Source organism: Ochotona curzoniae, unplaced genomic scaffold, assembly GCF_017591425.1.
Source record: "Ochotona curzoniae isolate NIBS_2020 unplaced genomic scaffold, NIBS_Ocur_1.0 scaffold_3890, whole genome shotgun sequence".
In the NCBI taxonomy this organism is placed as follows: Eukaryota; Metazoa; Chordata; class Mammalia; order Lagomorpha; family Ochotonidae; genus Ochotona; species Ochotona curzoniae.
This window is the reverse complement of record NW_024467115.1, coordinates 34,732,196-34,757,729: the sequence shown is the minus strand read 5'-3', so window position 1 is coordinate 34,757,729 and position 25,534 is coordinate 34,732,196. Positions and strand designations below refer to the sequence as shown.

General features: G+C 50.6%; 1 protein-coding gene across 3 annotated transcripts in view; it reads right to left on the bottom strand.

The window, feature by feature from the left end:
• Positions 1-21,889, bottom strand: part of ARID1B (AT-rich interaction domain 1B) — a 358,041-nt gene extending 336,152 nt beyond the window's left edge. For 2 of the 3 annotated variants that reach the window (XM_040965219.1, XM_040965217.1), the window contains exon 1: positions 20,262-21,889. In XM_040965219.1, the coding sequence (XP_040821153.1) occupies positions 20,262-21,860 (1,599 nt within the window). In that variant the 5' untranslated portion in view covers positions 21,861-21,889. The remainder of the gene's footprint in view (positions 1-20,261) is intronic. The other variant, XM_040965218.1, reaches the window with a different exon arrangement.
• Positions 21,890-25,534: the final 3,645 nt, after the last annotated feature.

Genomic DNA, 25,534 nt, shown 5'->3' with positions numbered 1-25,534 from the left:
TAGAATGATGAGTCAAGGGCATATGCTAGTCACAGCCGTCCACACCCCGGCCACCCACCCCCCACCCCCCCACCCCCGGTGCTCTTCCTAAGGGTAGTGCACAGGGTTGCCACAGCATCTGGAGGGCAGTGCCATGGAACCTCCAGCCACAGCCAGTTGGCCCAGGTCATCCACCTGCAGTCCGTGCCACAAGGTACTGACAACAGGCTCCAGGCACTGAATCTACCATTTCAACCAAAACACGAGGATGTTGAGTAACTAACTCCACCGCGTACTTTTAATACTTTAAAGGAAAAAAAATGCTAGAAAAAATTTTAATCACTTCGTTCATATCCTGATTCTTTCTTTTTAGGCAGGGGAACAAGAACAAAAATTAGACCAAGCACAAAGATCTTCTTTGGGGCCAGTGTGTTGCAAGGCAACCTACTGCATGGAACACCTTTCTCCTAGTCAGGGCCAGGCTGTTCTGCTTCTGATCTGGCTTCCTGTTGCTGTGCCTGGGAGGACAGCAGATGATGGCTCAAATACCTGGGCTCCAGCCCAGCATGTGGGAGGCCTAGATGCAGTTCCTGGCTCCTGGCTTCCATCGGACACAGCCCTGGCTGTTGCAGGCATCTGGGGAATGAACCAGTAGAAAGAAGATCTCTCTGTGTCTAACTTTCAAGTAAATAATTCTGTATCACTCCCTTTACATCATCCTTCTGCCTGGAGTGGGAGAAGTACATCCCATAAATGTCTGGGGGAACAGGCGAGTCCTGGTAGGTACTTTAGCACCCCATCTCCTAAGACCACAGAAATAACTGGGGGGCTAGTGTGGTGGCACAGTAGGTTCAAGTTCAAGCTGCTCTGCTTGCAGTCCAGCTCCCTCCTAACATGCCTGAGAAGGCAACAGAAAAAGTCCAAGTGCTTAGGTCCCTGCCACCAATGTTGGAGACCAGGATAGTGCTCCTTGCTTCTGTCTGCTCCAGCCACTGCAGCCATTGCAGCCATTTGGGAAACCAGCAGATGGCTCTCTCTCTGGCACACTCTCTCCCTTTCTCTCTCTCTTTTCCTCTGTGTCACTCAGCCTTTCAAACCAGTAAAAAAAAAAAAAATGTAAAAAAAGAAAAAAGAAAAACCCTACCATAATGACAACTTCCACAAAGACAATTTGTCCAGCTCTGCTCATTGCAATCACTCCTGAAGAAACAAATGCAGCCTAACATTTCAAACAGCAGGTATTCAACTGCCTGGCTTCCAGCTGCGCCTAGGCCCCTTACAGGACCAGTGCTGGGCCTCTGGGCCGCTGGGTGTACCTTCAGAAACTCAGCCTAACAGGACGCACCTCACAAATGATGCACGTGGAGCTCCCAACACAGTGCTTGGTATCTAGGATTTGTTCAACACGTGAGATTACATTATTAATTATTCAACACTTAATATCTCAAAACCACAGCAAACAATGATTTCCCTTTGAGGTCCCAATAGCAGGAGGGACTTTAACCTGTAATCTAATAACACTTGAAAGGGGACATGTGTGTGGGCTGTAATTTACAGAATAGTTTTGTTATAAATACAGGGTAGAAAATACATACCTGTTACAAACAATTTTAACAAAGAATAACCTATAAGCTAGACTCATAGAGAAAACTGTCCCCGAATTGCCAAGACACTCGCTGCCCAAGCCTGAATGGCAGCTCTCCAACAAAAAGTTTCAGAGATGGAAATGAGAAATCATGACAACTGCCTTAACCCAGGCACACTGCCACAAAAGCAGCAGTGACAAGCAAAGCTCGCTCTTCAACTCCTCTCTCCTTCACGTTTCTACAAACTTCCGTGCTGGCAGAGCAAGTCTCCTCCAGACCAGCTGACTACTTCCAAAGTGACAATCCATTTTAACGAAGCAATCAAGTATACCCAAAGCACAGGCCATCAACTCCATAACAAAACCTATTTTCTGGAAAATCTGTAAACAAAACTCCATCCTTTCAGTCTCCAAATCAGGTGAAACATCTTTACTCTAAAAGCAGCACAGGGCCTGGTACGGCAGCCTAGTGGCTAAAGTCCTTGCCTTGCATTTGCCGGGATTCCACACGGGTGCCAGTTCATATCCCGGCAGCCCCACTTCCCTTCCAGCTCCCTGCCTGTGGCCTAGCAAAGCAGTAGAGAATGGCCCAAAGCCTTGGGACTCTGCACCCACGTGGGAGACCCAGAAGAAACTCGTAGCTTCAGATCAGCTAAGCTCTGGCCATTGCAGTCGCTTGGGGAGTTAACCAGTGGGCAGAAGATCTTTCTGTCTCTCCTTCTCTCTCTGTATATCTGTCTTTCCAATAAAAATGAATAAATCTTAAAACAAACAAACAAAAAAAACCCAGCACAGATGTGCTTTGGGGTTAAGTGACTCCGCTGGACTCCTGGTGACCCCACCCAATGGCTCAAAGCACACGTTCTGCCTTTGGCCAATGACGTTTCCTTAAAATCTATAACATCAAAACCTGTCACCTGGGATTGCTGCAGGGATAGGGAGAGCACCCGGGGCAGGCATGTGGCACCACAATGAAGCCCGTTGTTGGCACTCCTACTTGCACCACTGCAGGGCCAGGGTCTGAGTGCCACTGCTCTCATCCCACCGCCTGCAGACGCACATCCTGGGAGGCAGCAAAGGAATCCTCCAGTGCCGGGGCCCTGACACCCACAGGGGACAGCAGGACGCTGTGCTGGGCTCCTGGCTTTTGCCTGGGAGTGACCCAGACCTGGAATATGTCTATGTCTTTCTGTCCCTGTCTTTGTACAGTACAGAGTCCCACCGTGTTCACCCTTCTCTTCCAATTAAATTAAAAAATTTAAAAGCAAACCAAAAACTGTCTTTACCCCATCTTGATGCCGCATTTCCCAGTCATTCCTACCACAACTTGCCATCATCCTGATACCTCTTCCATGGTCATCAATGACCAAATGGCCACAGTGTCAGCATCCCCTCACAGGGCGTGATCTCCCTCCAGGAACCTCCACCATTCCCTGAATCCATTAGCACCCACTGCCATGGGCACACACACAAACCCCCACTCCACACTGGCACCTCAGAGGAGATGCAGACCACACCTGAGTCAGTACTCTCTGCATCATTCCCCATTTTCTCTCTCCCACTCGGGTATCTCCACTGAGCGTTGCGCATTCAGAGCCACAGGCTGGTACTAAGCATGGTGACCCAAGGACAGGCGTGTCTTCCCACTGGAATCCCCACCCATCCTGGAGGAAGTGAGGGGTGGCCTCAGGGCCCCCACATGGCATCTGACAACTGTCCTGCAACAGAAAGCCCACCTGGACATCGGTAGGACCCCTGGAGTAACTGACAGTTCCTTACACACATGATACCAGTGTTTGAAACCATTCAGTTCCTGTGAATTCCTGGGACTGCTCCTATAATGAAGGGCACACCTCCATGTGGATGGGTAGTTTTGCTACCTCACAACTAAATTAGTAGTGAAATACTGGTCTAAACAATCACACAAAAATAAAATACTATGATAGAACAAGAAACCAAAAACAGGAACTTCTTTAATTCTAAGGTGAAAATGGCATGGCAGAGGATATCATCTGGAAATCAGATCAGCAGCAAGCAGGAGGTGAAGAAACCCAAGCTAAGAAGCCACCAAGCGGACAGCAAGCAGGGATCTGACAGCGCTCAGGCACGCCTGCAGCCCTGGGTAAGCACTTGTCTAAGGCAAGGTTAGGAGCCAACTGATTAGCTTAGAAGCTACTGTAAGACCTGGCTTTATTGGTAATTCTAAAAGGCAGGAACAGTTGGGGACATAAAGGGCAAACCTTCCCAGCGCTGCCCTGGCAGCTCCCGCTGTAACAAGGAGAAGGCCAGAAGGCGCTCTGCAGCCATGCCCACCCTCCAGGCACTCTAAGATCTCCTGCGACCTCAGCCTCTGGCTCTGTCGTGGCCACAGGACAACAGCACAGACTGAAATCACCCACCTGCATGGCACAAATTAACCTCAGCCAAGAACGGGTGGCATTTCTGCCTTGCACTTGTTACCTCAATGGACAGCACTGTCTTGATTCCTGAACACCCACACTGGGCACATAATGAACGCTACATTTTACTTTTGTCAGTTTCTCACTCTCAAATCCCCTGTCTTGGACAGCCTACATTCACTCTCCTGACTCCCCCCGACACACACACCTTTCCTGGTCCTCTCTTCCCACTTCCTTCGACTCCCACCACTTGGGAGACACTGTAGTGTGGGCTGCTGCCACCTGCCTCTCTGCACGCTGGACACAGCCCTGCTCTCTGAAGCGTCAGCCCCACCCACAGGGAAACACGCACCCACAGCAGACAACCCAGCACCCACACGGGTCTTCTCAGCCTCCCAACAACTCCAAACAGGGACCCTGGGCACAATAGCGAGTCCCCTGACAGGCAAAAATAGGTCACCTCTCGTGACACCAGAGAACTCCCACAGCTACCTCCATGCCTTCGTAGCACAGATCCCTTCCTCATGGCTGTCAGATAATAGCTACAGAGACAAAACACACCAAAAGCATCTCAATTCTAAGACTGCAATTTCACATGTCTTGGTAAGAACCAAGGCTACCTCCAACTCTTCCCGCCCTCTCTGAGGGGCAGCAAGGTGGGGACTTCCACCCACAGAGCAGCATCATGGCATCTGAAGCCCAGAGCACTGGGCACCCTTGCCCTCCGCCCTTAGAGGTGTGTGACCAACAGAAAGACAATTGTTTTAGCGCCAGATAAACTTGGGTATTACACAAACTTTTAAATTCTACTAGTTGACCTGTCTATAAAATAGGAGTAATGACAATGCCTAACAAGATAGCTTTGAAGGACTGCAAGCAAACTGCACTGCCACGTGCCATCCTAGCACCCCATGGCACACTCTGGCGGCTCTGCAGGTGCAGGCTCAAGAAGCCGAGTCCTGCTACTCCCTTAAGATTCCCAGGTGGAACTCCTGGCTTCCACATGACCCTGCCCTGGTTAATGTGATCATCCGGGGAATGAATTAGCAGATGGAAGATCTGTCTTGCTTTCTGCGGCTTTGCCTTTAATTCATAAATTATTGCAAAAAGGATTGTAGTTGACATTTTAAAATGTTCATGAAAAATACACTTTAAGGATATTTCGGGGCTGACGCTACAGCATGTTTCCTGCGGTACCAGCATTCCACATGGACACAGGTTCAAGTTCCAGCTACTCTATTTCTGATCGAGCTCCCTGCTGATATGCCTGGGAGAGTGGCAAAGCATTGTCCCATCCTGCCCCTGCACCCAGGTTAAAGACCTGCAAGAAACGCCAGGCTCCTGGCTTCGGCCTGGCCCAGCTGCAGCCAGTGCGGCTGTCTGGAGAATAAATCAGCAGATAGCAAATCTATTTAACTCTGCCTGTCAAATACAAATAAAGGAAACTTTTAAAAAGTTCAGAATTTTTGAAATTTATGCTGTCTTCTCATAATACACATTTTCATGAATTTTTCCAAAAGATTTATTTATTTAAAAAACAGAGTTCCAGAGAAGAAACGAGAGGAAGAAACAGATCTCCCAACGGCTGGCTCACTCCCCTGAGAGCAGTAACAACCAGGGTGGGCCAGACTGAAGCAGAAGCATGAAACTCCACCTGAGGCTCCACGTGGGAGGCGGGGCTTTCTCCTGTGCATTTTCAGGGAACTGGATCGGAAATGAAGCAGCCAGGGAACCACCTGGCACCAGTGTGACCCAGGGCACCAACTGACACCAATGTGACCCAGGCCACTGAGCCACAATACCAATCCCATGTGTCATCAATTTTAATGACTCATTCATATTTCAAAGATTTTTTTGCACCTAAATAAACTAACCTTCAACTCAATTTTTCATCAAAAATTTTTAGCTACCCTCATGTGCAATGAGCTTGGCCATATACACATAAGTCTCCAGTAACAGGAGCTTTTATTATTAATATTGCTTTTGTATTGTACCATTCTTATTTGAAGCCTTCTTTTATTAAGACTTACTTATATGAAAGACAGTTAGTTGTACAAGGGAGGGACACAGAGACTGGTCATCCATCCAAATGGCCTAGAACTCCATCTGGCTCACCCACATGGATGGCAGGGCCCCACATAATGGAACCACCTTCTGTTGCTTTCCTAGATGATTAGTGGAGAGCTGGATCGCAGTGGAGAAGCCCAGGACATGAACCCGTGCCCACATGGGCTGCTGGTATCAAAGCTACCACAACTGGCAGTGTCACTCCCGAGTCTTGCTATAAACCTCCATATCTTTGAGACACCAAGGATGAGAAGCGTGTTTTACCAGTTCTCCCATTCACTCCTGATGAGAACAAACACACTCCCCCATGCAGCCCTATGTAAGTCATCCATTAAAAAAAAATCACCTGGTGGCAGGCACTGTGCATTCAGTCACCACTTGGGACACCAGCACCGCACACTGCAGTGCCCATTAGACCAGGAACTCACTTCCGACCCAAGCTCCCAGTTGACGAGCTTGGCAGAGCAGCAGCAGACGGACTGTCAGGGCCCCTGCCACCTACCTGTGGACCAGAACGGAGTCCCTGGCTCTTGGTGGCAGCCGGGGCCAGCCTGGCTAGCGCAGGCTTGAAGCAAGTAACTAGCAGACAAACTGCTCTTTCTGACTAACAAAAAATAAATGAATGAAAGGAAAAAGAAAGACAGGCTCAGCTGCCGAATCACTCCCACCCCCACCATCCTCGTCCCCAGCTGGCCACCCTACTCTCTCCGAACCCCACCATCCTCCTTGTCTCCCCCCAACTGGCCACCCTACACTCTACACCCTACCATCCTCGTCTCCACCCAGCTGGCCACCCTACTCTCTTTGCTCCTGGCACTCCCAGGATTCCACTCTAGCTGTAATGGCATGCCCGCCTCGCTACTTCTCCAATCGCAAAAGCACTTTGTCTTCGTAGTACTGGCCATGTCTCCTCACCTCCACCGCTTCATTAATCTAATTTTTGGGTGGGCTTCCAGCTCCTGCTTCCCACTTGCAAATAAGTGCTGTGCTGAGCCCTAGCATCCCCAAATCCCAACATCCCAATGACACGCACAAAGGCCCACGCATCAGTCCTCACATGAACCAGAATGAAGTCTTCGTCAGCTCAGAGGTGCTCCTGCCTGGCCTCCCGTTCTCCTCCCGCGGTCTTGGGCAGCCAGCCCGCCTGCACTCCACGCAAACAGCCTCTCCAAGCTCCCGCCGCGCCTGCGATGGCCACTCTGACCCAGAATATTTCATCCACCCTAACGTACAGAGGAAAAGCTCAGCCTGGAAAGCCACACAAAAGCACTCGTAAATTTCAGACTAGCCCAGTCACCCCTCCCCCGGCTCCGAAACGAGCTGGAGTGCCACTTCAGCCCTATTCTTCTTACAAAGAAACCTTTGCTGCTGAATCCACCATCAGATCAACTCACCAGAGCTGGAATTTTACTGTAGCTGTTTATTAACAAGGCAGAGATGAACATTCTGTGAAACTTGTTTTGTCTAATGAAAATCCAGAAATTCACTGTTTGTCAACTCTCCTACCTACAGGTAGTTCGAACACTCACAGCAGCTCACAGCTGGACGGCCTCAAGTAAGAACACACATTCGCCTCCTCGGGTTTACAACAACAGGCACTTTGAAGAAAACAATAATGAAAGATTTACAAAGAGAAAAAGGATAGACAGATCTTCTGTCTGCCGGGTCACTCCCCAAGTTATCACAGTAGCCATGGTGGAGCTGATCAGAAACTAGGAGCTGCTTCTGGGTCTCCCATGGGAGTGCAGAGGCCCAAAGACTCGGGCCATCCTCTGCTGCTTTCCCAGGCCTCAGGCAGGGGATCTGGTGGGAAGCGGACCAGGCGGGACTCAAACCAGCTTCCACATGGGATGCTAGTGCTGCAGAAAGGAGGACTAGCCTACTATGCTACTGTGTCGGCCTCAATGACGCCAACTTTTGAAATCTAAGCTAAATGTGTTTAAGCTTACAACTGCTCACAATATTTTAAAAAATGCTTAATTCTCAAGTGACATGAAGAAATAAAAATACAAAAGACTTTAAAAATTTATACTAGAGGGTTCAGCACAATAGCTTAGTGGCTAAAGCCCTCGCCTTGCAAGTGTCATGAACCCATATGGGCACGGGTTCATGTCCTGCTTCGTATCCAGGTCCCTGCCTGTGGCCTGGGAAAGCAGTCGAGGACGGCCCAAAGCCTTGGGACCCTGCACCTGGGTGGGAGATCTGGAAGAAGCTCCAGGCTCCTGGCTTCGGATTGGCTCAGTTCCGGCTCTAGTGGCCACTTGGGGAGTGAATCAGTGGACAGAAGATTTTCCTCTCCATCTATCCTCTGTGTATATCTATCTGACTTTCCAATGAAAATAAACAAATCTTTTTTTAAAAAATTAGACTGGAAAGGAAGAGCAGAGCCTAGTCAGAGCTCATTAGAAACGCTCTCGTGACGATGTGTCTGGAAGGAGGCAGCCTGAACACACGCCCTGGCACCGCCGGCCCGCCCGGCTGCGGGTCCGACCGGTGCGCTCCATCCCAGAGCAGGTGGAAAGGCAGCCCGCACACGCCGCTTTCCCGAAGCTATCTGTCCGCGTTCCGTTTGAATCCAATTTCCTTGCATTACCTCTGCCCAGGTCAGGGATGAATGGCTGTCAAATTCCCAGTAGAATAAAAAGAAAAACGCTTTCTTCCTGAGGCAGCGAGTTTCAATTCACAGAGCACACGGCTAATCTACATATGTGAAGGTCACGGCACTGCAGTCGGAGAGGTTAAGAATGGAACAGCTCACGTAAGGGGTTGTCTTAAACATCCTGGCGTGATGCCCAACAAGGAAGATTGTTGAAAAGCAATAGATAGCTTCTGGCAGCGGCAAGGGGAAAAATATTTTGATCACGTGATGCCATGCACACTACCTAGTTCATTTCAAGTGTGAAACTTGGAGAGTCCCTAACAAAATACCACATATGCAAATCAGATCCAGTGTTCAACTCCGCCAGTTTATTCATGCTAGCGCACTTTCCTAGTCATAAAACGTATTTATTTCTATGGAATTTCTAGATGCACCCAGAATAAAAACTTGAACACACTGACAAGCAGTTGGCTCAAATATCTCAGCAGCTGATTACAACTTCTTCGCATTAGTTCTCCACTGACGCATGAAACCACTTAGACCAGGAACGGGTGAAAAAGTATACTTCTCTTAAATTGTCCAAATAAAATCCATCTCCACTTCCCTCCTGGTTCCTCTGTTTCCTTGCTAAAAACATAAAAAAATGGAAAATTATAATAAGCTCAAACACAAACCACACAGCTCGCACCCCACCCTTACTAATTAATTTTGGAATGAAAGTAAAGCAATTCTGACCCAATTCCACATGGAGGAGAGAGCCCTGCCACACACAAGGGCACCAGGTGGAGGGGAAAGGCAAGGTTTTCAGAGGCCCCTGCCTGCTGTAAGCAGGGCACCTGCAGGGCACCCTATCGGCCAGATGACAGAGGTGGGAGCTGGCACTCGGCTGGCGGGAAGGGCAATATTTTCATACGTGAGAAACACGAGAAGCGGGAGCTGCATGCCACCAGCTAGAAGCTATCTGCCTACCACCAACTTCCCTGAGCTCACAGTGCAGACGGCTGGGGAGGCCAGCGCGACACTTATGATTAAACGGGAAAGCAAATAAAATACAAATATCTCACAAATGATCTGATTTATCTAACCAATGCTAATTGCTCAGGAATCTAAAGACATTCCTCTATAAGCCAGGAACACAACATGTAATGATCCACAATGCCCTGACTTCCCGGAAGCCTGGTGCTGAGCCCGCAGGCCAAGGTCACCCTCTGTTCAAGTCCTCAGGTATCTATCTCTGAAGGCATTTTTTCTAAGTTAAAAAAAAATATACAACCAGTAACAACCAGGCAAACCACAGCAGACATTCTATTTCAGAGCTGCTCAGTAACCTACTTTTCCAAGACACATGGCAAATATACTTATCTAGCAGGGGGGAAAAAAAAACTGATATAGTTTGGATTGGAAATAAGACACAAACATTAACGCACGCTCCAGGAAAGACTGACAGGGTGTTAACTAACAGAGAACCACAGCTAACTCATTTGAACTGTGTATCCGTGAAAAACCACAATCCTTTACCACTCCACTAAAACAGCCCCTTCGTTGCGATAAACCAGGACCATCTGAAGTCCAACCCTCCCGTGACACGTGACTCTTCCCTGCCCTCCCATTCATTCAGCATGGGCAGAACTACAAACCTAAGAGGTCGAGGAACTGGCTGAGAAAGGCCACGGTTCTCTAAGCTGTTCACTCTGGCTCTCGTCCTCACCCCTCCATCTCTGGCTAACCGCCACCAAGCGCCCAGTCTCACTTTATCGTATTCTGTTCCTACCAGCAGCCCCAGTGTCTTAGATAACAGTGCCCTGCCTCTCCAACACCACATCGCCCACCCAGGCCAGGTGTCTGGGATGGCAGTTAAAGACACTGGTTAGGACCACAGCGATCCACATGGCAGTGCCTAGCTTCAATGCCTGCCTGGGGTTCTGGACTCCAACTTCCTGCATGTTGGGCAAACTGGGAAAGCAGTGGTGAAAATCCCCCTTAACGGGGTTCCCGCCATCCTTGTGGGAGCCCTGGGTCGAGTTCCCAGCTCAGAGTTTCAGTCTGGCCAGTGCACAAGAACATCCCCACCAACGCATGCTTCGGGCCCATGCTCTGGGTAGGATGGTATCCGCCTACAGCGCCAAAGCCCTGACGTCCAGAACACGGCACGTGACGTGAAGCCCAGCGACCTGAATACTGAATCCTCATGACAGAGCCATTTCTTGAGCAGAAAAATCACTGCTAGAGCGACATCCTAAACAAAGTAAGCTCCCTTTCCCATCACTGCCACTGCACCAAGGGACAATCTCTAAGTCCCAGACCCTGTCTTCCACCACAACACTGAATCCAGACGGAGCAGACTCCTCATGCCTGTTATTGGAGATGAGAAAGGTACCCAAAGAGAAATGTTTACTTCTGATATCTTATCAACCACTCGAATGTTTTGAGGCATGTAGTCTTTCTGCATAAAAATTTCAGACCAATAATGTAGCCATACCCTTTTGTTTTTACTTTGTGAAGCACCTGCAGTTTGTGATAATTCCTGGGAGAAACTGTTATATTTACTCTGCATCTTTAAGTGCCAAGGTGGTACTCATTAAATATTTGTTCCCCTATAGCTTTACCATCTCGCATAGAGTAGAACTGTCTGAAGGCAAGAGTTTGGTCTAGTGTCCGAGACAACACTTGGGACGCCCACGTCTATCACAAGGCTGGGGTTCTGGATTTTCAGCTTCCACATGCAGGTGAAAGTTCTTGAACACCCACCATCCAGGAGAGACACAGACCGAGCTCCTGACTCCTGACTTCGGCCTCGCCCAGTCCCAGCTTTTGCAGACATTTGGAGAATGAGTCAGTGGATGTCAGCTCTCTCTTGCTCCCAAAATTTTTTTGGTTTTTTTGCCGTTTTGACGACCTGAGTGGTCACTGCCTCCATTAAGAAAAATTATAATTCCGCCAAGGAGCAGATCTGAGCAGTATATTCAGCCAGGGCAAAGCAGAAACAGCAAGTCACTGAACATAACGAGAAAGCCACACGCAGCACCCACCAGCTCCAAGAGCCCAGCTCTACACTTCTGAAATGCCACTCCCAGCACAAACAGCAGCTCCCCTAAAAAGTCAGCCATTTTTGCATGTCATGGAAGTGGGAAGTGTCTAAGAGGTGTAAAAGGAGTGATTCTTGGTCAGAAAACAGAATTTGTTATTGAATAGGGTGGATGGTGACAGTAGCCCCTGCGCGGGCTCTGTCCGTAAATCAAACCAACTCACTCAGCTACTGAGCAGGAGTTCACCACTGTGAGCTCAGGCGGAATGCACACGACGTGCTGCCTGCACAGGTCCGCTGGTATTTCAGAACACGTCTGGAATGCAGTGAGCTGCAGAAGCAGTTCAGTGGAGCAAGCTGATTAAGCATTAGCCATTTGTTTAAAGATTCAAAGTAGCACAAAATGTGGAGCCCAGGACAGTCTGGCTCCCCTGTGGATGGAGACCAGGGGTCTGTCCTTAACCACGCCCCACAGTGCCAAGGCAGTTGGGTCAGGAGAGGGGCATGGATGGAGGATTTATGCCAATGACCTCAGTGAAGACTTTCAACAACTTTGCCCTCTAACCAATGCTACAGAAAAGGGAAATGAACCCGTGCTGGGTGACAGCGACCACGCACGCTGAAGCCTAGAGCTGTGACCAGCTGCCCCACCCCACGCCCCGCTCTCCCTGTCAGACCAGCGTGCCTCAAAACACAAACACAAACACACGGCAGAAACATAGCAGCATTTTACATTTCTGCCTCCAAGGTCATTTAGAATTCATTGGGTAACGTAAAATTATTACAAAAATTACAATCTGGGAAAGAAAACATAAAGGACAGAAAAATGGGTTTACGGGTTAATACGTGTCTACTAAGTCTTAAAACCTGGTTCTTCAAAATTTCAGAACGGAGGTGCCAAGTTTTCGATGCCCCTTGGGATTACCAGTCGTGTCACGGGCTGTGAAGTGCGGTGAGCCTGCTGGGACGCCCACCAGGGAAGGAGCCAGGAGGTGCTCTGAGCATTCCGAGCTGCCTCCACAGATCACCAGCGCCTCACTCTGCGCAAGGTTTATTTTGGGACCCAGAGCAGTAGCTGAATTTACTCCTCAGCCAGCATACATTATCTAAACAGCTCCCAAAAATATCGCAGCAATCTACGTCTCTTCCTAAATCTGAGCAGACTGTTTTAACTTTCCTTTTCTGAGTCTAGCTAACGTAGAGAACTGCGGGAAAGAGATGAGACCATCCTACACCAATTTCAAGGTGAGTCTATCTTCCTGCTCTTCGTTACTCTTTTGCCGGAAGTAAGCCTACAGCACAACCAAAATTTTTGATGGACATAGAAGAGCTACTAGGTCACAACTACATCACAGCCTGCAAGTACTTGCTTTACCAAATCCCTCTCCGTCTCGCCCACGGAGGCAGGCCGGCGGACCCACAGGTTGCTGCTTGCACACTCGTTCAGCGAGCCGGCTCCAAGGCCATGACGACAAAGCCACCACAACCCGGGGACGATGGGAGCAAGTTCCCAGAGCCCAGCTCACGCTGTGGGCGCACAGGGCTGACTGAGAAAACCACAGTCAGGAGTGAGCCAACCAAGGGTGCAACTCTGCCTCTCCCTCTCTAGAGCACCTAAGTCCTTCAAGGTGAAAAAGAAAACCCGCGCCCAGTAACTGCCGGCCAGGGGACTGTCTTCAGCAGCTGCTCAGCCCCACAGCCGGCCAGGGGACCGTCTTCAGCAGCTGCTCAGCCCCGCGGCAGGAGGGCACAGATGCACAGCATGCAGGACTGCTGCTTCCAGCTAGCAGGCTCTGCTCGTGCCCTCTGCAGAGCGGTGTTAAAAGCACAGAACTGCCTGTATGAGGACATGAGAACCAGCATCAACAGTAGTCAAAACACAACACTCAACGCAGAAAGGGCCAGTGCAAAGACTAACCAGGATCTGAGGAGCATCCCTTCCACAACTGCCTCGAAAGTTCATTAAAAGGCAATCATCTTACTGTAGTAGTTTTCCCACCTACGATGTTCTGCCTTTTCAAGAGCTGCCATGCGAGGGAGGCGAAAGCACAGAGTTTGGAGCAGAGCACAGCACGAAGAGAACGCGGCCTCTCTGGGGCTGGCCAACTGCTCGGGCCGGAAGAGCAGGGCACAGCAAGAAGGCAAGGAAAGGCCTCCAAACGGCTGTGCCCAAACTGCCCAACAGCAGCGGGAGCAAACAGCAGGGGCCAAAAAAGAGGCTAAAGGGGGAGACAAACATGGCACTCACGAGTAAAAGTCCAAAATTTGTATGCAAAATCCCCCCAAAAACCTTTATACCCTAGGAAGGATCCTAAAAGCAGCTCTGAACTTCTACTGCCATAACTGGCAAAGAAACAACAACTCTATGAGAATGACCCCAAAGTTAGAGCTACAAGAAGAAACAAGAACAGGGCCCGGCAGTGTGGCCTAGCGGCTAAAGTCCTAGCATTGAACACGCCGGGATCCCATATGGGCGCCAGTTCTAATCCCATCAGCTCCACTTCCCATCCAGCTCCCTGCTTGTGGCCTGGGAAAGCAGTTGAGGATGGCCCAAAGCTTTGGGACCCTGCACCTGTGTGGGATACCCAGAAGAAAGTTCCTGGATCCTGGCTTCGGATCAGTGCAGCACCAGCTGTTGCATTCACTTAGGGAGTGAATCATCACATGGAAGATCTTCCTCTCTATCTCTCCTCCTATCTGTATATCTGACTTTGAAATAAAAATAAATAAATCTTTTTTAAAAATAAATAAAATAAAATAAACAAGAACAGCAGTATTCCAATGGCACATCCAAGAAAGAATTTACCAATAAAGCAGAAGTGGAAAAGCAAACAGAATTTACCAATAAACTAGGGAGTGGAAAAGCTGATAGGACTGACTGCAAGATTTTACTTACAATACAAATTAAAAGCTCACAATTTTCAAGGTTGGTATGAGGAAAAGGGTGGGAGAGGGAAGCTTTGAATTCAGTCTGGAAAGATGGAAGGCCACTGGCCGCGCACAGTGGGCTGGCCACACAGCAGCAGCCATGGCCTCCGCCTGAGGACACTGCTACATGGCTGCTTGCTGTAAAGAAACAGGCCTGTACATATATGTATATTTTGGTATCTAATTATCAAGAGAAAAAAAAAAAACAGCTGTCATGGAACCTAGGAGTCTTCAAGATTCCCTCACACAGGGCTTCCCTCCCAAGGGCTGACTTATCCTGCGGCTCTGAAGACTCAGCTCCAAGCTCACCTCCACAGACGCCAGGGAGCCCCCCTCAGCTCCTGCCCACCGCCTGGGGTGCTGGCCAGCCCCATCCACCTGAGGGGTCAGGTGAGACACGCTCACGGCCAAGGCTCAGATTCCCTCCTGACAACTCGTGTCATTCAAGAAACAAACCGAGTTTGCCACTGGTTCACCTGCAGCCTGCGGACATCCCCGAGCACTGCTCCACACAGAAGTGGGTTTGGAAACTGCCTACTAGGTCACAATTACCGCTAGTGAAAGGTTTCAAAAATAAAACATATTTGACAAAAGCTCTGTGAAAAAAAAAAAAAAAACAAACGTTCTACATTGATAAACTCACTCTCTCAAAGTGAACTGTTTAAGAGTAAAAAAAAAAAAAAACAAACAAACAAGCAAAAAAACACCACAGTGTCTGTACCAGCAGTTCCACTCATTCAGATGGAAGCACAGGTAAAACAAGAGTTAGGGACGCACAGGTAAAAATAAGAAAACAAGACCTAAGACACTTCTTTTAATCATCTGCTTTGTTCAAATTTCTAAGAGGAAAAAGTCTACAGTTAACCAAGTTCTTAGCTTAGAATTAATGTACTCAAGTCCCACAACTAAAATCCAAAAAGGCCACTTAGTCTTGTGTCAGTAACGTTCGACAGCAGAGAGGCAGCCCTGTCGAACAGATCAATTGAGCCTGGTGGAGGAGCAGTGGTGCCAGCTGCCCTACCCCCGCTCCAGCTGGGGATCCCCCCCCCCTCAGGGGTGCACACACCCCCACACACCCCATATGGCACACTCAGGGCGGGCTCTCGGATCCCAGGGGCCGGTGGGCAGCTCGCGACTCCATCACTACAAACAGCACTGTGGATCCTCCTCAAGTTTTAGAACGTGCGTTTTCAAAATCTACATATTGCGCAAAAAAAAAAAAAATCCAATGGACTTGAGTTTATTAACATTCATTTTCATTCTTTCCGTAATCCCGTTGTTTTAAAAAGAGCACGGGACGGTCCTACCAAACACAAATTATCAGCCTCCAATTTACAAAGCGAACACACCAGGCCGAAATGAAAGTGACGCGAGCGAAATCGCAGCACCTTTTGCACGCGCCCGGCTCCCAGCGCGCAGCCCCGAGCCGAGCAGCGTCGGGCAGCGCCGGGCCGAGCCAGCCCCGGCCGAGCCAGCCCCGGCCGAGCCAGCCCGCGCCCAGGACCGCGCAGGCGGCTGCCGGAGCCAGCTCACCCTGAGCCCCCGCCCGCCTTCCCAACACGCTCCTGCTAGGACAGAGACGGGTCCTCTTATCGGGTGGCCTGGGAGGCTGGTATGCAAGCCAGGGAAGCCAGTGTGCGCCTATCACAGCAGATGTCATCTTTCTAGATAGCCCTACCCTAAATTATGAAGTCCATTTAGTAAGAAACGGAACCAAAGACCCCCAGCGAGTCTGGTACACCTGTTTTCTTTAAAAGCCGGCTACATAATGCTCGTGTTCTGCAGGCACGAAGATATTAACGCTCTTCAACCCAGTAACAGCACAACCATCTTGAGCTCAAGGATAGCAATGTAAATATCCAAATGTGAACTAGATTATATCCCTACCCATAACACACTTCTGATAGAACAATCAAACACGGGGGGGGGGGGAGGAAACAGTACAAAAAGCCTTGCCAGAAAAAATTCATTCCTAAATACAGATAAACAGAACTAAAGAAACAAAAAAGGGTTAAGGTTTCCCATCTTACATCCAAGGAAAGACACGTTGTTCCCTGGAACAGACATGATTTAGTAGTAACAAAAACATAAATTTAAGTTATAGCTATCTTAATCAAGTGGGTTACTGTACCAAAAAAAAAAAAAAAAACTGTCAAAATGAGGAAACCAAAAAACAAGGTTTCCACTGAAAGCAATTGTAAGGCACGCATGACTTCATTCCCGATAACTTTACAAAAACACAACACTGCAGAGATTTTTGTTCTATTTTCTTACTTCTTCAATGATGAACTTCCTGCACTAATTACAGTCACCAAGTCCACCTCTTCTAAAGCCACTGAATCTAGGAACGCCACAAAAATGCCCTGGCAAAATGGGGACGCTGAGCCACTCAGCTGTCACGGGGCCGCCCCCGCCGCCCAGGAGGAGGAGTCCTCTCTGGGTACACTCTGGTGACACATGGGAAGGTGCTAGCAGCCACCCCACAGCTGCCGGCTCAGTGAGGCGGCAGCCAGGACTCACTTCGCTCTGCACGGTAAGCAAGGCTTTTTTTTTTTTTTTTAATCATACTGTGTTACATTCCATAAAGCCAAAGTTAAAACAGCATTAATGGAACCCAGCAGAAACGTGGGCATCAGAAAGTCCGTGTGTACCAGCAGCCCTCGGTATTCCCTCTGAGATTGCTCTAGCTGAATACTTAGGAAAAAAATACAGTAACCAACGGAATCCTAAAACGGCTTATCGCACTTTTAGCAAGGCCCTCCCCTCAGTTCATGTCTATGCTTTGTTCCCAATTACAAAAGCACGTGCCACCCAATGTAAATCATTTCCTAAAATCAAAAATGAAACTAAACGTGTTAGAAGCCAAAAAAGTCATCACTGAACGTGATTTAATGATATTTTATGATCTAAGTCCAGTAATAATTTAATATTTTAGACAAATGACTGTTGCTTAGTGTAATTATCACAAAAACACAAAATAGTACAAGCCTCCAGAAATGAAAAGGGGCAAAAAAGTAAGTAAAACTGACACAGCACGTTCCACGTGTTACAGAGAAAGACACCTCAAAGAGACCTTGGAGCCTAGGTCACCTGTCAGTCATTCCCCTGCCACCACCCTTCAAAAATAAAAACCAGAAAAACGCAATTCTCCAGCGTCACACTCAAGACCTAACAGATTCGCTCACACTCCAAGAAAATAAGTAGCACCACTAGGAAACAATCATCCTCAATAACACGCCCAGATCTGCCTCCAACTTCGCTTCTACTTCACAAAACGTGAATTTTAAACTACTGCCCCCTTCAAAAAAGCAAGCTGACAACACAAAGCTTTTTAAGATTAATTACATGGGTTTACAGGAGGTTTATAATGTTTATACTTGTATGAATCAGAAGCAAAAACTGCAATCACAAGTTTCTCATTATGAACAGAAAAACCTATTTCCATTAAAGTAAAACTCCATTCAGCAACGCTCTGAGGCGGTGGCCCTCAGCATCTCAGGCCAAGATGGGCAGGCTGTGCTCAACTCAGACCTGCACCTACCCGCACAAGCCTCTCTTCTAAGGGCCGATTAGTATTAAAACACAACTCCCTCAAAACAAATGAACTAAATAAAAACACACACGCAGCCACCGTGATGCCCTTCAGCGGATCGGTATTTTTAAAACTTCTATAGCATCAAGACGTGTACCTAAGCAGGGCTATCTGGAACACAGCGCAGCTCGTCTGTAATCCAGTTTGATTAATTCATTGTGTGAGCAATTTGAATCAACCTTATGTTACACACCCTAACAAAATAATCAAGAGACAAAAAAATTCTGCAGCATGTTTGTATTCTCCAGGGAAGAAAACATAAAATGATTTTTACCTCTTCACACAGAAATACTCATTGTTTCCCTTTTAATTAATTGTTCTCTGCAAGAAGTCATTTGCATCTTTTTTAATATGCCAATTTTAATACTCCACCAACATCTTAAGACAGCCAGAATGCAAAACACTAGAAATATATAGCTTTAATCTTGCTGAAAGGCTAAATGTCACCCCGAGATTTGTTGGCCATCAGATTCTCGGAATTTTTAATGTTGTTTTAAACTACAAACGCTGACACAAATCAAATTTTTTATAACTGAATTAGTAAAGGGCAGACTAATTTTTTTTTTTTTTGTAAAACCTTAACAAACCCAATAATCGGTCAAATCTGCGCGGAATTATTTGTCACTGGCCCTACCTTCCGCCCACAGTTGCAGTCCATGATATAGGTCAACTCCATATTGTAAGATGGTCATCAGAGACCTCAATTTTTTAAACGCCCTGCACTGAACACAGATGTAATGTTTTTTCTGTATTTAATCCCCTTATTAATAACTGCTTCCTAATAATTTCAGCTTTGAATAATACCCGACCTTACATCTGCTTGCAATAGAGTCGGGTTATTATTTGTGGCAAGAATTTTTGTGACTGTACGCTCAGCACTTGTATTTACATCAGCAGTGCTAAATGCCCAATGGTGAGAGCGGAGCCAATCAGATGGCAGATTAGATGTCAACTAGGAGGCAGCTGTCTGGAGACTATTACAGCCAGTTTACCTCCACAATTCAAATTCCAAACCTTGCAAAGGAGATCGAGTCGGTCTTTAGGCTCAGCCTCCGAGCAGCACACAGCCAGAGCGCAGGAGGCTCCCTAACAGCGCCGGCGGCCCTGGGCGACGGCAAAGAGAAAGAAAACCCCGAGAAACGCCACCCGAAACGGTCCATTTTCACAGGCCTGCCGTCTGACGGGATCTGCTGAGCCCAACGTGTGCCTAACCCGTGATCAAATAAGTTCAATTGGTCGGGAACGTGCTCCAGTGTGCTGAAGGTGACTCCTCGCAGGCAGCCCTGAGCCCGAGCGTGGGCTTCCCGGCTATTCTTAGGAAAGAATCGATACATCTCAGATATTTGACCTCCTCGCCGTGCTAAAAAATCGTGGCTTTTCCGGGTTTTTTTTTTTTTCTCTATTTTTCCCCTCCTTTGCTAGTAAACATTCAAACTCAGAAACCCGCATCGACCATCTCCGGGTGGCTCGACCCAACTAGGAAAAACAGCCCTCGGTCGTCACCCAGCGAACCTATTCTCTCTCTCTGCCTTTTTACCTGGGAAGCTACGAGGCTGAAGGTGGGACAAACTTCCTCCTTCGGTGCCCAGTCAGGGCGCCCTGTGGGCACTACCCGGGGGCAGATGGGGTCCACAGAGCCCCCCACCCCCACCAGACCTCGCGGGCCGATTTTTAAATCACAAAAGCTCTCCCCCGACTCGGCTCCCCACCACACCCCGAGCCCCCCAAAAGCCTTCCCCGCCGCGGGGTGGTGTCTCGGGATCTCCCGCGCGCCTCAGCGCCTCAGAGGCCGGCGTGCGGAACGAGGCTGCGGCTCCACAGCGGCAGCCGGGGCGCCCGGCCCGGCCCGGCCCATCCGAGGCCGAAGCCCTGCGCGGGCCCGCCACGGCGCGGCCCGGGCTCCGCGGCCCAAGGCGGCCGGGCCTCGGCGGGAGGCGGCCGCCCGCTAAGATGGCCCTGGGCGGCCGCGGCCCCGCCGCCCCCCCACGAGAAAACTGGGAAAAAGTAAGCGGCAAAGAAAGAAACTCGGGCTCGCGGCGCGGCGAGGCCGCCGGGCGGAAGCAGGCCCCGGCCGGCGCGGGGGTTACCTGGGATCTGCCCATGGTCGGTCCAGGGGTGCCGGGACTCATCGCCGGGTGACTCCTTTGTTGCGCGGCCGCCCAGGCCGGGCTGGCAGCGGCATACTGGGCGCTCATGTCCTTGCCCAAGCCCATGCCCGCGGCCGCCTGCTGGCCGCCCGCCGCCGCCGCCGCCGCCGCCTGGGACTGGGGCTGCGACGGCGGCGGCGGCGGCGCGCTGGGGCTGCTGTAGTCGGAGTAGCTGCCGCCGTAGCTCCGCATCATGGGGCTGGGCGAGGTGAGCAGCTGGTTGAGGGTCGGGGTGGCCCCCGACGGGTGCTGGTTCTGCCCGGCGAAACGCTGGAAGCCCCCAGCCGCCGCGCCGGCGGCCGCCTTGCTGAGGCTCGCGGCCCCGCCGCCCCCGGGGCCCATCATCATGCCGCCGCCCTGCTGCCGGGGGGAGCTCAGCACCCCATACCCCGAGGACGAGCCCCCATAGCCGCCGCCACCGCCGCCGCCGCCGCCGCCTCCTGCTGCTGCTGCTGCCGCCGCCGCCGCGGCCGCCGCCGCCACAGCTCCCGCTCCTGCTCCAGCTCCTGCTCCTCCTCCTCCTCCTCCTCCTCCTCCTCCGCTGCCTCCTCCTCCTCCTCCTCCTCCTCCGCCGCCGCCGCCGCCGCCGCCCGCGCCGGGCCGACTGTAGCCCGGATAATGGTTGTACTGGCTGTTGGGGTACCCTTCGTGGGAGTTCTGCAGGGGGTCCATGCTGTTGGGGGCCCCGGCGGCGGCTGAGGCGGAATGCATCATCCCCATCCCGGGGCTTTGTTGTCCGCCATGTTGATCAAAGCAAGGCCCAGCGCGACCGCCGGGGCCGCCGCTAGCAGGGGCAGCGCTGCCATAGTAATTATTAAACTCCGAGACGGCCGCCGGGCCGCTGCCACCGCCGCCCCCGGGCACGGCGGCCTGAGACTGCTGCGCGCCCAGGGCGCCCAGGCCCGGGTGCTCGTAGCGGCCGGCGGCCGGCTCCCCCATCTTGGGCGGCGCGTCGTCCTCGTCGCCCGGCTTGCTCAGCAGAGGCTGGCTCGAGGGGTCGGCCTGGCTGCCCGCGGCACTGTCCTTGGCGCCTCCATGTTGCGGCTGCTCCATGTCGGGGCCCGGCTGGGGCGCGCCGCCGCCCGCGCCGCCCAGGCCGTTGTTGTTGGAAATGGGATGTTGTTGGTGCTGCCGCTGCTGCTGTGCTTGCTGCTGCTGCTGCTGCTGCTCCTGCTGCTGCTGGAACTGGTTTAGCTGCTGCTGTAGTGCGTGGTGGTGGTGGTGGAGGTGGTGGGCATGGTGGTGGTGGTGGTGGGCATGGTGGTGGTGGTGGTGGTGGAGGTGGTGGTGGTGGGGCGGTGCGGCGGGGGCCTCGCCAACGGCTTTCAGTTTGTGGTTGGGGAGCAGCCCCGTCTCCATGGCCGAGCCCGGGCCCGACGAGGAGGAAGAGGAGGACGCTGCCGCTGCCGCCGCGAAGGAGGAGGAGGAGGAGGACAGCGCGGCGGCGCTTGCAGCCTCCCTGAGAACCGCCTCGGAGCCGCCGCTCTTGGCGCTGCCAGTGCTGGCGGCAGCGGCTGCGGCGCTCACGTTATGGGCCATGTTCAGTTCGTGACGGGGGTGCGGGGGGTGGTGGTGCACATTATTCTGGCCGCCGTCGCCGCCGCCCCCCAGCATGGGTCCCGGTGCCGCCGCGCCGCGTGCCCCCGCCTCCAGGTCTCGGGCCCCGGGCGCCGGTCGCGGCCCGGGGGGCGCCCGCGCGGCCATGATCGCCGCGGCGTGGCGAGGCCGGGCGGCGGGGGACTGGGGGAGCGTGTGCGAGAGAATAACCCCCCACTTTTCAGGCCGCGGCCCCTCCCGTGCGCATCCACGGGGCCCACCGGGAAGCCGCCGACCCCCTCCCCCTCCGCAGGCCCCGCCGGAGCGTCGGGCCCCGGGCACGCCTCACGGTCTGGGCCTGCTCCTGCTGTGTGCTTTCCTGGTGAAAGTTTTTAAGTTCAGGTTTTTAATGAAACTTTTCTCTTTTCCTTTCTAACCCGGATATGGGTAAATACACGGACGGGCTGAACCTATCGGGCCCAGCATGGCATGAGAAGGGGAGCGAGCGAGCTCCAACAACTATTATCCACTTCTGTCTTTCTGATTACTCGGGTGCACTCGCAAAACGCGGACTGGACTCGGCCGGGGCCTGCCCGTCCTGGAGCTGCGTCGCGGGGCCGGGGTTGGGGGTCCAGGGCCCTGAGAAACCTCGGGGCCAGGGGCTGAGGCTGGCCAGGCGGCCGCTTGGAGCGCGACAGCGTGGGCCGGCTGGAGCTGCACTTTCCCCTCGTGCCTCCGTCTCCTTGCCAACCGGGCACCCGCGTGTTTGTTTTCACGTCTAAAAAGGAACAAAGGTGGAAAACGAGTCTGACTAGCAGACAAAAGAGGGAGAAGGGCTACGGGTGGGAGGCTGGAGGGGGTACAAAGTTGTCCGCGAGTCCCAGAGGTTATGAAGCAGTCCACGGAGAAAAAATATTTAGGCAGTCTACAAAAGCGCCGTTTCTCTCCTAGGAGTTATGTAATCTTTCAGAACGCGGGCCTCTGCCTTGATTGTGGGCCGTCGACGGGATTCCCATAACTTCTTCCAAGTGCAGAATTAAGGAAAGGGTTCTGAGGGAAGGTTAGCAACATCCAAAGAGTAACTAGGCTCACCCACCCCACCGCATGCCCGGTGGGCACTCAACCCAGGCTCACAGGACTGCACCCGCCCCAGGAGATACAGCTTATGTGGCTGTTTCTAAAGCATTCTGAATATCTGTGTGAAAGCTTCACCCACAAGAACAGCACCTTCTCTCACAGAGGCGGGCGGCCTTGCTGTTCTCCCAACAACTTTTCCCAGGCAGATGTCACCGTCGGCGTCATGAGAGCCACAGACCGCTCAGGCTTAGTTCCCCGTCCCCATAAGTCTGTTCAACACCTTCCATCGTGTTCCAGAGGTTAATGGGCGCAGTTACCCCTCTCCATAAGCGTTTGTCTCCGTGGAATAAAACTAAATAAATGTTATAGTTTAATAGACACAAGATGGATAACAGAACAGTGTAATCTTAATGCAAAAGCATTATACAGTTTCTAGTTCTTTCCAGCTTGGCCTGAGTGCTGGCACTGTGAGTTTACCAGCTAGTGCTTGCTAAGCGAGGCTCGCTTGGGCTAGAGCAGGCTGGGCTTTCCTGGAGAGACAGTGTTTCAAATCAGAGCCTTCCGGAGGTCATGCTGGCAGAAACCATAGCTAGGTCGTTTTCCAAAACCACTTTATTCTGTATTTCAGATAGACTCATTATGTTTGCTTGGCCAAGTGCAAACATGTTACACGACTAAAGAGAGAATGGTGATTTGTAGGGGTGGGGTAGCCAGGTGCACATCCAAGGGGTCCCTTGGAATAAAAACAACAAATTGCCGTTCTGTCCAAGCAACCGAAAACTGGGCTTATCGCCGCGGCAGAGAGCACAGGAGAGCCAGAAGGTGAAATCACTGGTCGGTGTCAACCGAGAGAATGCTACATCTTAGTTAGTGTGCCTTTTTGATGTTTTTCTCCCTGGATTTTGTCCCTTCATTCAAATACACACCGGTTATCCACACTAACCACACAAAGTTTTCATCTGCAAGTATAAATGTTTTGTACCCATATATTCTCAAATCACATGTTTATGCTTCAGACAGTTATAATCAAACCAAACATCCTCGTATCAACACAAGGTGCTTTTTCTCACATTTGATAAGCTAGGTCAAAGTCGGTTCCTACAAGTTTAGCTGTAGGTTGTTTTTTCATTTTCACAACTAATCCTAACAGAGTAGGTGAGTCACCAAGTTCAGCTCCAACCCTTCTCACAAAACTTTACAAAAGAGGCTTGGTTAGACGCGTAAGTCACAGCCTCTGTGAACTCACTCTGCGTCAGCAGATGTAGCAAGAAGACTGGGACTGGGATGCTGGCAAAGGAAGGCCACCCTGCACCCTGCGTCGGGCCTGCTCTCAAAGGCGACCTGTGTAGCAGATGCCACACCCTGAAGCACACAGCAGGAACCTGCACAACAGAGCCGCAGGACGAGGTTTTGCCTCCTAAACCCCGGGGCAGGCTGAGATACCTGTTCCTAAAACACCTTCGCTGAACAGATACAGGGAGCTCCTATTTCACCAGCCGCGGGTTGCCTGCAGCGTCCAAGGGGCTGGCGAGGAGACAAAGTAGGTTCCCATTTCACAGCAGCCACGCGAGGCCAGCATTGCTGTGTGCCCCTTATTTTTCCTGAAGTGGTCCTGCATTTTGCACCTCTGATCTGAATTTCAAACTGCAATGACAACTTGAGCAGTCTTCCCTAAGCCAGAGGCGGGGAAACCACCTCCCACCCACAGGGGGCTCAGTGTTTGGCCAGAGGATTACCCATTATTTTGTTAAACATTCCTTTTTGGTTATAAAAGGGCCAGCTTTTTTTTCCTATATGGAAATATTAATATTCAAATGCCGCTCCTTTTGAATAAGTTGTTGGACCCTGAATAAAAGGCTCTTCAACTTGCCCACTTGAAGAGCGTTGAGCCAGATGGTAGCTCAAGAATTCCACAGTTGTGTGCTTGTCGCCTCCTCCTCGCCCATCATAGTCTGTTTGCTTTCTGATTAGCCCCCCCTTTAACTGTTCTACTTATTTATTCCGTGGCTGAAAGTATTACGACTCACTGCCCATCATATTTTCTCAGTATTCTTTATGTAATTTGGAAGCAATTTAGAATAAAGCCTTGTCAAGGTTTTACAAATAAGAACTATTAAAGAATAAGGCTTTGGATACTTGCTTTCCTTTTAGATTTGTGAGAAATGCGATGAATGGAGCTAATGGGATTTCCCTACTGATCTTGGTCAGGGACTTTAAAAAGCACTAAACAATTGTCCTTTTCACTTCTCCGATTTAGATGTTAGCAGTGAATAACTCTGACTCAATGCAAGAGATGGGATACAGTATTTAATCTGAAGCAACTATGCAAATGATCAGTAGCCTATGAGTTCATGAAAGAAAGGGGGAAAAATTAGCCAGGATTAAAAAAAAAAAAAAAGCTAGATCAAAAATTAAATACGTTTGGTAACAATGGCAAGCAGTAGCACTAATCTGCTTACTAAGAAAACTGGAGTGTGGACAATAAACCAGATAGGAATAGACTACATTTAATCCATCAACAAATCCACCCAAAATCTACTTTGTGCCATCCTTACATAAAAAATATCACCTTGCTCCTGTCTGTATTGAGAGAGAGAGAC